Source organism: Ictalurus furcatus, chromosome 27, assembly GCF_023375685.1.
Source record: "Ictalurus furcatus strain D&B chromosome 27, Billie_1.0, whole genome shotgun sequence".
Lineage (NCBI taxonomy): Eukaryota > Metazoa > Chordata > Actinopteri > Siluriformes > Ictaluridae > Ictalurus > Ictalurus furcatus.
The window spans coordinates 9,617,545-9,630,430 of NC_071281.1; the positions used below are offsets into that span (position 1 = coordinate 9,617,545).

The 12,886-nt window shown below is 39.6% G+C and overlaps 1 protein-coding gene across 5 annotated transcripts in view; it reads left to right on the forward strand.

Moving 5' to 3' along the window:
* The window catches only part of brsk2b (BR serine/threonine kinase 2b), a 184,598-nt gene that overhangs the window by 162,688 nt on the left and 9,024 nt on the right, over positions 1-12,886 (forward strand). For all 5 annotated transcript variants that reach the window (XM_053617324.1, XM_053617325.1, XM_053617326.1 and 2 more), the window contains 6 exons: positions 51-111; positions 3,174-3,822; positions 5,284-5,332; positions 8,261-8,384; positions 11,021-11,201; positions 11,835-11,924. In XM_053617324.1, the coding sequence (XP_053473299.1) occupies positions 51-111; positions 3,174-3,822; positions 5,284-5,332; positions 8,261-8,384; positions 11,021-11,201; positions 11,835-11,924 (1,154 nt within the window). The remainder of the gene's footprint in view (positions 1-50; positions 112-3,173; positions 3,823-5,283; positions 5,333-8,260; positions 8,385-11,020; positions 11,202-11,834; positions 11,925-12,886) is intronic.

Genomic DNA, 12,886 nt, shown 5'->3' on the forward strand with positions numbered 1-12,886 from the left:
AATTATGCAAATGTTGCATTTTGATTGTATGAATCTGTGTGTTGTGTTAGGTCACGGTCCATCAGTGGTGCTTCATCTGGTCTGTCCACCAGTCCCCTCAGCAGTCCGCGGGTAAGTCTCCGGGTTTGTCCAAAATCACAGTCAGATATTTCCTAGAGAGGGCCACTCGTCAGAGTGCTATGTCTGTCTACAGAATGTAAATGAATGGAAAGGTCATTGACATCAAGTGCAATTGTATGAGATATTAGTATTAGTATAACAATTTTATTTTCAGATGTAAAAGACAGGATTATATTTTAATCTCTTTCCAGTGACTGCCTTAAAATATATACTTTATACAGCATTAATCCTGTAGTAACCAACCACGCCAGGCAAATCACTCAACTTCCCTTGCATACTTAAACATGACTCCTTATCTCTTAGTCTCAGCAGGAATACTTTCAGTTTGCCCCCCAAAACTAGAATGCTGAGATTTAGCCAATTAGCATCAGCTGCAACAGGAAAATACACTATCGGTTAGCCGTAACCTAGTGCCATGGACGTTCCTTTAATTATGCACTACATGTCAACAACTTCAAAGCAAAGCTTGAAATAATATGGCTTATTAGCCATGCTCAAGGTCTGCGATTTAATTTAAAACACTGGTGCTGCAGTAAAGTTGCTGCATGTCGATACTAATAGACTGGTCCTAACTGCTAGTGCAGTTGCACAGTGATGCTTGGCATAATTAGCTGGAATCTGTTCCTTATTCAGAGGATTGTAGCTCTGGGATATTTGAAGCTGCTAATGGCTTGGTAAAATCTGAAAATCCTCCTTTCCTTACTTACAGTAGAGCTTTTACAGTTGACTTGTTTGAAGCGCCTAACCATTTACAAATCCACCGCTAAGTCTTTCCAATATGCCATCTTTGAGTTACACATGCGAAATGACAGCAGGATTTAGCCTAACCCCTGCTTTGAGGCTGCCCTGATCAAATATTCCAATCTCAAATATGTTCCGAACTCAGACATAACTTTATTGACAGTCTTGCCCGATTGCTGTTGGATAGAACATTGCTTCTGTGAAAATTATGTAGGGCAGTCAAGCTCGCCACACTTGCATCTCAGCTGTTCTGTGGAGTTTCTGAAATGGTTGTCTCTGATTTATATTTATGGTTGAACCGTTTATGCCAATGCTTTGAATGAGTCCTGTATTCCTTCAGTAATACTTCACTATATACAGCAGTGTCACATAAGACAATAATTCATAGTTAATAAGTGTGCATAGTTGTGAATACAACAGTTATTTGGGAAATGACCAGCTTATTAGTGCTATATTTAATGTTCTCACATTCTTACCTTATTGTAGTGTTACCCGCTTCTCATTAAAGGACCTGACAACCTTTACACACTTTGCATTAGAGCTCCACACAAAAGTGCAGTTTTTCTCTCCATCATCTGTAATGATCTTCGCAGGTGTTTTGAACTCAAAATGAACCAATACTTCCTGAAATCCCTACTCCTTTCCTTTTTATCTCACAGGCTCTCTACTCATCACGCCGCCCAATTTCATGGCAAACGGAGAATGTTTTGAGTTTACTAATATGAAATACACTATATTAGTGTGTGTTCGACTTTTCTAATGACTTGTGTTTTTTTTATTTTTTTATTCTTTCATTGACATTTTGGTCGATTTCCACTTTGGTTAACGGTTTCCTATCTTACCCATAATGCTGTTTTACTTCTAGTGCCGATAGTGGTATGAATGGGATTAATCCGTAACTAAAGAGAGAGACGCAGCAGCGCTTTAGTCTGTCGGGCTCTCTCGCCTCATCATCTGTACACTCTGCTCAAACCGATCATGTCCGAAAGCTTCAACTTTCATGCTAAGACTGTCATCCACGGCATCATCATGGCATAAATCGCTAACTAGCCAAGCCGAGTCTTTGCCGTAACTCGTGTAGGTTGTGCATTCTGAGACTTTGAGTCCAACGTTTGCTGACTCCACTACTTCTAAACTGGTTATCTCATTAATGTAACCTTTGCTGGAAAAGGGTAAAAAACAACAAAAAAAACAAGCTCTTGCTCTTCTTTGTAGGAGCGACAAAGAGCTGCGACATCAGAGCTAACTTCTTACAGGAATAATGAAAATACAGCACCAACCAACAAATATTTCAGTGCAAAGATCTATCTTAATATCATGTTTACTACATATTTTCTTTCTTTAATCCTCGAAACCCGACAGGCGTTTTTCGTGTTATTGTGTTCGACTGTCTTCACCATATGTTTCATCACATTTTAATCAGTTGACTAATGAGTAATTAGCCTGTGCATTTCCAGAAACAGTAGTTATTAATAAATAAAACCTACAATCTAAGGTAAGAATGAGAACACTGTATGAAGTACAAATACGCTGTTCATTATTATCTATGAATTCACGTCTAATATGTAAGTCCTTATATTGAAGTGAATACCAATTTAGTGGTCATTTTATACTCAGTCTGATTTGGAAAACAGAAATCGACATCCTCAGTTTAAACCATGAAAGCCATTAGGCTCCACAACATTCTTCACATCATTTCCCAAGCAGCACCATCACAATTCTGTTCTCAGCTTTGCACTTAATGGCCCTGAGTTGAAGTGGCCATTTTAATAGTGTGGCGCTATTGTTGTGAATGACCTATTGTAATGATTTTATACACTCTGATTACACTTGTGCAGTTCTGGATGATCTACAACAATGCGAAACGTTTAAATATTGAACAATTCTGACAATAGCGCAAACGATTGACTCATCCTAATATTGCTCACATGTGGCACGTGCCCATTTCCTGCTTGCTCGGTCACTTCTGGCAGTTGTCCAACAAAGACCCAGAGCTTCTTTTTGTTGTTATTGTGGCTGCTTTTGCTTTGAGATCTCTGCACATTTTCTCTCCACATTTTCTTGCTGCCTCTTGGCTGGTTGTGTGCTAATGGCATGTTTTTTTTTTCTTTCCTTCTTTCTGCACTCTCCCTCCCTCACTCAACACTGCTGCCTCGTCCACCGTCCATCCTTGTGTGCTGTTGGTGCGCGTGCCTGTGCTGTGGTGCGTGCTAATTTCGGACTTGTGTGTGTGTGTGTGGTGTATGCGTGTGTGTTTGTGGGCTGCGGGTTGTGTGATGCTGCTGCCGGTTTCGGTGCATGCGCTCTCCCAGCCTGTGCGGCGCTTTTTCATTCCCCCGCAATCCTCGGAGCTCATGCGGTCGCCCAACCACAACCCAAGGCTCAATGGCACCTTCCAGCCAGGCACGGGAGCACAAAATTCAGCACAAAACAACAAAACTCAGACGCTCCCAGCTAAGCCCAAAGGGTCAGAAAAGCCCCTCCAGAGTACTAGATCAAACCCGCTTCCTAACACCATGGCCACACCGCTGACTGCCAAGTCTGAGCCATCGACGCCATCCACGCCATGTCACCCCATTTCCCCAGCCATCCCTGTGTCCAACAGCCCGAAGGTGCGCCGGCCGCCCCTGACTGTGCCCCCAAAGCTTTCAGTGCCCCTCTCACAGGCTCAACCTCTCTCTCCCATCCGCCTGCACCACCTGCACCCGCTGGCCATGACTGACCACAACGGCAAATGTATCCCCACTGTACAGGTGACTCCCCACCCCTCACCCCGCGCCAGCCCCCTGCCAACGCCCAAAGGGACACCCGTTCACACACCCAAGGAGAGTCCAGCAGGTACGCCGAGTCCCACACCACCTCCCAGTCCCTCTATCGGGGGCATGCCCTGGAGGACGCGACTCAACTCCATCAAGAACAGCTTCCTCGGCTCGCCGCGCTTCCACCGCAGGAAACTGCAAGGTAACCACAGGGAGGAATGATGCACTAGAAAATATAATCATTTTAGCAAAATATCTCAACAAAAAAAAAAAAACTTCCTTTATTGTCCAGGTTTGGTGTCAAGAACTTGTCCTGGTGAGAGCTTACACATTAAATTAAACACATTAAATTAAACACGTCACATCAAGGTTTGCTTAACCAACTTTATTTACAGCATTCTTTAACATTTTAAAACCATAGACTTTAACTGTAAAATAAACACTTGTGAATTTGGTGAATTATCACTCAGAATGTGTTGATCATTTTCTACAACAGCGGCTCTGACAATTTCAAGGTAAATCACGGGTGTATAAAAATTAGCTGTTTTTTTAAAAAAAGATTTATTTAAAAGTGAAAATTATTATGAATTATTATTTATTTACCATTTCTATAAGAAGAGCTTTACAGGGACGTGTTTGTTAAACATCTTTTGATGTACCCTAACAATACACATAAAATAAGTGTTGTTCTTTACCAAAGAAAAAAAAACTTCGAATCATTGTCAGTAAGAGTTTTGGTCCATGTACCATGATTTTCCAGAAGAGTTCAGTTCCCCTGTTTCCCCTTCAGCGCGCAAAATCAGCGGAAAATCATGTTCGCTACACGATAATTCAACAGAATGCGAATCGGTGAACATCGCTTACCACTCTCCAGTTGATCTGCCACATCATTTGAAAGTTATTAGGGTCTAAGAGGAATAAAGAACTCTCTGTAGGTATTATAAAATAATCACCAATGGAGTGGTTGTTTATTTAGTACATAAATTAACATAATAAATTACATTTAATGTAATAAATGGTATTCATCTACCATTTAACCAGAAACAACCTATATAATGTTAACTAATGCTGTAAACAATGTTAATTAATTAAATCGTTTCTGTTTATTTCTAAAAACAGCACTAGTCCAGACTCGCACTATTTATTTAACTGAAGGTGGAGTAAGCCCCGCCTCCTCTATCCTGCTTTTCGTGCTTAAGCAAACACAACCGTTTGTCTCTTGTAAAAGCAGATTTGCAACAAGATCGAAACCAAACATAACAAAACATTACCGTGAATTAACAAATCAACTGATCTCTATAAATTTGCATTCATTTCAAGTCAGTTTGTTAAGTGAGGTGTATTCTCTCCAGACTGAGATCTATAGTCATCAGGCTAAGAGCTGCTTGATATACTATTATGTGCTTTATCTGTAGTGGTGATGATAAAACCTTCATATGATAAGCATCTAACCTCCTGCTACCCGTCTCTTTCTGTCTCTCTGGAGGCCAGGATCAGGTTCACTGATTGCAGCGGTTATTAAGCAGCTCTTAAGGTTTTGAATAATTAGCTGTGCTTCATCAGCATTCGCCTCTGGTAGCGTTTGGGAATACCTTTTAGCATACTTTAAAATATATGATGATTCGGTTCATGCTTCACTGTATCTTCATGGCTCTTTTTACAGTACCAACCCAAGAGGAAATGTCCAGTCTGACGCCAGAGTCTTCCCCCGAGTAAGTTATAACACACATAGTCAAGTCTTTCTGTTACTTAAACTGCTTACAAAAAGCTTTCAAGCACATTCAGCCTCAAATGTTTTTTTTTTCTCTCTGTTTGTGTGTGCTAAACACATGCGAAATTGTTTAAAGCTGCGGAAAAAGTGTGCAACAGGACCGACGAAGGATTGCGTCTTTTAAATGAGCAAGATTTTAAGTGTTTGCCATAATGAATACAATTGCAATGGAATCTGGGGTATTTCTAGCTAGAAGTTCAAAATACAGGAGGTGGTAATGCAAATAGGCCAATTTAGCACACATGATATGATTTACTAAAACTAGAAGTTCTTTTGGGAACAACGACTGCCTGCACTATTAATCCTACTGAAAAGCAGCTATTATATTTGCCGAAATCATTTTGCAGAATTATTATTATTACTTTCATCCATAATGTCCACTATTGACGCAGTTTATTCTACTGCACGTGCAAATTGGAATTCGTTATTTTGGATCATAGTAAATGTGTATGATCATTTAAAAAACCAGTAAGGCAATATTATAACAATGCACTTTTCTTACACATCAAAATCCTTAAATGGTGTAGTATTATTACATGTATTGTCATATTTTCACTAATGGACACAGCAAACTCATACAAACCCAAGCAACGTTTCTTAACGTTGCAAATGCGGTTTTGCTAAAATATGCCATTTTGCTATGATTTCCCTCCACATGCCTTTTGGTTTACATTGACATGTGCCTTAACTGTGATTCAAGTCTTGTCTCCACCCCTGTCTTGTCATTGGTATGTTTCCTGATTGTGTCCAAGTGTTCTACGTTAAGGTCATGATTAGTTTATCTAAGTTAGACATGCATTCTGTTGTTATGTTCATCGTAAATGTTTGTTACTGAGCCTATGTTTTTGGCCCCATGTTCTCTGTTCTTGGTTCCTAGTATTACAATTAAGTACAGTGATCTGATGGCTGCAGGTCTCCGGGTCGCAGTACTATGAAGTCTCCGGTAGGCGTTCCTACTATTCGTTTATCAGTGGGTGGTGCAACTAGCGTTCCACTTTTGACAACAAACCAGCTTTCTTGCAGCTAAAATGAAACATTCTATAGGTAGAGCATTTGAATATAAAATCCACCAGTCAATATATGCATCATATCCTACAAATGAAGGAGAAGCACTGTGTGCTCTTTGCCATAGTGGCCATCTCTCTGTGGAAAAAGCGTAAGCGCCGGAGTCCATGAAACCATTCGGACTCGCAGGCAGCATGGTGGATCACGGATCACATGCACGCGACCCTAATGTCTTCATTCCCGTTGTTAGTTGCTGGAGTTAGTCGCTCCAAATTTGCATAAAGTTCAACTTTTCTCAACTTTGTTGCGTCTCTGGACACGCCCACATCTAGTCGCCAACGGACGCTATTTTTCATGTTTTTTGCTGGAAGTCGCCAGCTCTCATTGAAAATGAATGGTCTCTGGTCGCTTTGTTGCTGTGAGGCGCTGTATGTGTGAACGTAGTTTTATGGTTTATCCTTTTTTGATGCATCCTGCTTGTGATTTAACCCATGGTGTGGATTATGACTATGAATATTGGGATTTATTAAGAAAGAGCTGAATTTATGTATTATTTGTATCCTGTGTCTTCACGCATGTTACAAAACGCATCCCAAAATTTTGTGGAAAAATTGTGGACCTGGCAACCTCGCTTAAAAATGCCCGACTCTGGCTTGATAATCATTTTTCACTTTAATAAATGTGCAAAGTTTAAAGTTAAACCAATTTTAAACTGAACTGAAGTAAACGTAGTGTGCAAATATCTTAAACTTTTCCAATTCTTTCCCGTCTTTTTTATTTATTATTTTTTATTAATGATGTAATTATGAGGAACTTGCTGTTCTGCTTTAAAACATGAATGTTTTTGTTCCACTTACTTAACTTCATGGCTACTTGCCACTGCTGGGCCATCCAGTAGTTTTAAAGGCAGCCTTCATGTTGACTCCTCTGGTTTTAGAGAGAGTAGATCCATGCCGTGTTGGCTTCAGGCTGTCCTAGATAAGCATGCTCTGTGGCAAAATCCCAGCATGCTCCACAGTTCAAGAGGGGCGGAGAAATGAGCCATGCACCAGCCTTCAGACCTCAAACCAAAGGCCTGTGACTGGCATCCCCTAAAGCTTTCTTTTAATAGAAAAGCAGTACCAGTTCACTCACTCATCTTTCTGCAGTTCTTAACCGTCAGTTTGAGCTGTCAATCCAGTTCCAAGGCAGGAAGTTTATTAATTAACTGCATGTTTAATGGATGCACATTATGGTGTTTGGTTTATTTTATTATTCACTTCATGCTGTTTTATTTATTTATTCTATTGTATATCTGCTCCCAGGAGGTCGACCACAGTGAACCTGATGAGATGATTTTCCTCAGCTCTTCTATTGACAGCATACTGTATAGTCTCATTTTATCTGATCATCATGTATATCTCACATTATTAAGTGGTGTTTGTGTGTGTGTGTGTGTTTGTGTGTCAGTCCATAGCTGTCTTGCTGTGTTCAGCACTGTATGTTACACTGTGAGTGAGCTCAAGCTCTGCAAATGTCAGAAACTATGTTCGCGTGAAATGCCTTATTTACCACAGACACGATCTGTCAGGAATCTGCCTCAAGATCTGTCGCTCTTGTGATGATTTCACTGTACTTTAAAAATGTTTTTTTTTTTTCTCCTCTGCCTTGTCTTTTTGAAGGGTGCAAATTCACTCACGTACAACTGACAGTTTGATTTTTCCGGCTCTTAAAAGGCATGACACGTACAGCACATTTTGCACAATATTGTGAATGTTTGTGAAGTATTTATTCCCGTTGAATTATACTCATGCATCATTTTTATCTGCATTGGAGACATCGTAGGTGTTTTCTCACTCCATGTTGGTCTTGCTTGCTTTTTCAGACTTGCAAAAAAATCTTGGTTTGGGAATTTCATCAATTTGGAGAAAGAGGAGCAGATCTTTGTGGTGATCCAGGACAAACCTCTGAGCTCGATCAAAGCCGATATTGTGCAAGCCTTTCTCTCAGTAAGTCCCGTGTGTGTGTGTGTGTGTGTGTGTGTGTGTGTGTGTGTGTGTGTGTGTGTGCATTTTAGAATATGATAACTTCTTATATTTAATGTCGTAAGGACATTTGTCTTGTGTTCAATATGAACCTATTAAGAATTTCCTACCCCATTAAATTCCCATTAAAAGACCCATAGGCAGGTCCAAGCTTACATTCCTCACTTTCATAATTATATACATTCTCCCATTAGTTTCACTGTAGTTACTCATTAAATTCATAGCAATTGATGAATAATATGCATGAAGTTGAATAAATAATAAGCTGGGACTTTCAGGGGTTAAAAGATTTATATTCTTTCAGAAACCTAAATAGATTTTATTTGACCATTTTAGATTTATTATATCTTTATACCCTGAGATTCTACTGTCGGTAGAATCACATGACCTGCAATTTACTTCAGGGGCTTATAAAAGCTGGATAAATCACTAATATTTATACAGTATGTTCTCTATATTGTAAAGTAGTGTTTTATTAGTCACTAACTAGAAACTAAAAAGAACTACATAATAATTGTCTTATCTTTGGTGAAATATAACAATATAGAGAGCATCATGTAAAGAGCATTTGAATTTTAAAGTAAAGAATTAATATTGAAATGAAAATTAATATATGAATACTGGAATACGGGACACATGTTTTAGTATTCGTGCCTTCAGAAGTCTTCAGAAAATCAGCTGAAACCACCTAGAACCTACAAGTACTGTATAACGTGTTGTCACTCATACAATGTGAATTTGGGTGCTTAATTCATGCTCAATAATTTGCATAACAGGGGCATTTGATAACCTCATAACTAATAATGCATCTGTTAGTCATTTTCACATAACAGATCTCCCATTATGAAGTCTTTCTGAATAAAAAGCTAGTTCATTCAAGTGTCCAGTTTGGGCTTTATTGAAAAAAGAACAAAACCTAAATCAACCCCTAATATGTGTTCCTTAAAATAAGGTGTTACTGATATAGGTAAAATTAAAATAAACATGGGTTAAATGAATATGAAATGATTTATTTGCTGGTTAAGGTGTTCATTTTGAAGATGTGTTTGTCTTTTATCTGAAATGCTTCAGCTTCATCACATCTGTTCTTGGATTAGTTTGTATTGTGTTTCTTTACAGGACCTCATTACTTTGTGAAGCCGCTTATAATTCTAACGCAGCCTTAATGGTGTTATAAAGAGAAGAAAAATCAGTTATGATGCTGAGACTTTATTAGACATTTCGAAATTACATTCTAATGCTTTGGATAGATGTGCCCTCTATTAATATTGGCACCCTTGGTGAATATGAGCAAAGAAGGCTGTGAAAATGTGTCCTTATTGATTAACCTTTTTATCTTATTTTTAAAAACATTCACAAAAATACTCCGCTCTCATGGATATCAAACAATTGCAAACACAACACAGGTTTGTCAAAAAAAACTTTATGAAATATAGGTGTGCAACAAATATTGGCACCCCATGAATTCATATGAGAAAAATATATTTGAAGTACATTCCCATTGATATATAACTTATTTTTAATACACCTGGGTGACTAGGAACACCTAGGAAATTGTTCAGCCATGACTTCCTGTTTCACAGGGGTATAAACATGAGGTAAAACATAGGCCAAATCCCCTTAATCATTCATAACAATGGGTAAGACCAAGGAATATAGCTGTGATGTGCAGCAAAAGGTTGCTGAGCTTCACAAAATGGGAAGTGTCTATAAGAAAACAGCACAAACATTGAAAATGACCATTTCCACCATCAGGGCAATAATTAAGAAGTTCCAGTCTCCAAGCATCACAGCTGGAGAATTGTAGAAATTTTGCATCTTGGGTCGGAAAGTCTCCAAAACTACAATCTGAAGTCACCTACATCACCACAAGTTGTTTGGAAGGGTTTCAAGAAAAAAAGCCTCTCCTCTCGTCCAAAAACAAACTCAAGCATCTTCAGTTTGCCAGATATTACTGGAACTTCAGATCAGGTTCTATGGTCAGATGAAACCAAAGTAGAGCTTTTTGGCAATAAACACCAGAGGTGGTTTTGGCACACACTCCGAGAGGTAGCCATATGGGAAAGTTCCTCATGACAACGGTTAAATATGGTGGTTGGTCTTTAATGTTTTGGGGCTGTTTTTCTGCCAGAGGACCTGGACATTTTGTTAGGATACATGGCATCATGGACTCTATCAAATATCAACAGATATTAAATGAAAACCTGACTGCTTCTGCCAGAAAGCGTAAAATGGGCCGTGGTTGGATCTTCCAGCAGGGCAATGATCCAAAACATACATGGTTTACTGACCACAAAATCCAGGTCCTGCCATGGCCATCCCAGTCCCCTGACTTGAAACCCATAGAAAACCTGTGGGCTGAACTGAAAAGGAGTCATGATACTCTATACTCAGAAACCCAACCATGTCCTGACTAATCTTACAACAGACTTGCAGAGATAAAATAATTCATTTGTTTATACAGATTAAAAGTGTCCAATAAGTTGATTTCCAATGGAATATCTGTTTTCTGAGAGAAAGGGTTAATGTGACCTCCTAGGTCAGATCCTGGTGATCGTAATCAGGCTCTGTGGAGAAATGGTTTTCCTCTCGCTCCTCAGATTCCCAGCCTCAGCCACAGTGTGGTTTCTCAGACGAGTTTTCGGGCGGAGTACAAGTCCACGGCCGGCCCTGCCGTCTTCCAGAAGCCTGTGAAATTTCAGGTGGACATCACCTACACGGAGAGCACGTCGGCCACCAAGGAGAACGGCATCTACTCCGTCACCTTCACCCTGCTCTCAGGTAACTACATATCAGCTACAATCTTTTTTTTATGGTATTTATTTTTCCTTCTGTTTGATTTTCCTGTCTACTTCCTTCCCCTTCCTTCCCCTTCCTTCCCTCACCCCCTTCTCTTTTCTCGTGAAGGTTAAGACAGCCATGCTCCTCAGGGCTGCACTGGCAAAGGTTCAAGTAAAAGACACTCTTTTGCCTCATGGCATTCATTTCCTATTTTCAGTCTGTTGAATTTCAAAGGACAATCCCCTTCCATCTCTCTCGCTTTCTCTGTATTTATTCTTTCCCCATGCTCACATTCTCTCACCTATAGACTAGAGACTGAGGGGAAATGTTGCTCTATGAGTCACTGAACTTAATGTGTGCATCAGAAAGTGAGCCGTTGGCCACCACACCATAACATGCACCATGAGCCCATTAGACTTTATGAGGCTGTTGCTAAGGGGAATAAAGCTGACACACAACAGCATAGAATGTATGCATTCATTTAATTAGATGGAATCGTTCAATACATTACAAATATTTAATATACTAAACGTATATGGCAGTGTATTCTATTTACTGGATTATATTCTAATTTCATATAGCAGACTATATAGTTAAACAGCTTTGAAAATGTGTGTATGTGTGTTCCGGCAGGTCCCAGCCGACGTTTCAAGCGAGTTGTGGAGACGATTCAGGCTCAGTTGTTAACTACACATGACCAGCCTGCCGTCCAGCAGCTGTCTGGTGAGCAGAAAATCCGTCCGCCAACACACACCGCCACTGCTCTCTCTCTCTCTCTCTCTCTCTCTCTCTCTCTCTCTCTCTCTCTCCTTTTTCTCTCTCTATTTGTCTTTCCTTATCTCTCTCTCTCTTCACCTCTTTCTCTCCTGCTTTCCGATACAGCATCGGCCGCATGCATGGCGTCCAGCCCACCATGCTCCAGCACCTTGAATGCAGCACTTGTACTCACCAAGGTCAAATAGGTGTTTTAATGTGTTGGAAATGTTTTATGTACTGGAGATGTATTCTGCAGTGTGTATATTGAGAATAAGAGCCTTCACAGGATACAACATACCGACAGAAGAAACACTATAATTGCTGTATATTAGAGCTTAAAGGAGCATTTGGTCATTTTTTACAGCCACTTGCTTCCTGTACTATGAATTGCAGTTTCATTTAAAATATTAACTAGTCTTTTACTTTTCTGTCTTTTAAAACTGAGGAAGAGTCATATGTGGCCTTTTAAAGAAAATACACATATTCTAGCTAGAGATGGCACTAATTTCCGGGCCAGAAAAATGTCAATCAAAACACTAATATCAGGAAATATCTAATATAATGCTCATGGTTATATTATGCATCCTTGTTTTTATGATGTAGATTATATTGAGTGCGCACTATGACACAACTCTTAAAACAGTTTAAAATATTACAGACTTCAGCTTTAATGTAGTTTCTGTTTTGCGGTTTTCTGTGTTTTTTCAGTATTTGAAATTGTTTCTAATACCAAGATGAGACGAATGCCTATTTGACCTCAGCCGAGAGCACTGAACCGCACTGAAACCCTTATTCATTCATTCTCTCTCTTGCTCCCTCACTCTCTTGCTCTCTCTCTCTCTCCCTCTCTTTTTTGCTCTCTCTCTCTCGTTCTCTCTCTCTCTCTCTCTCTCTCTCTCCCACATGTGCACACACACTCATCAGCAAAT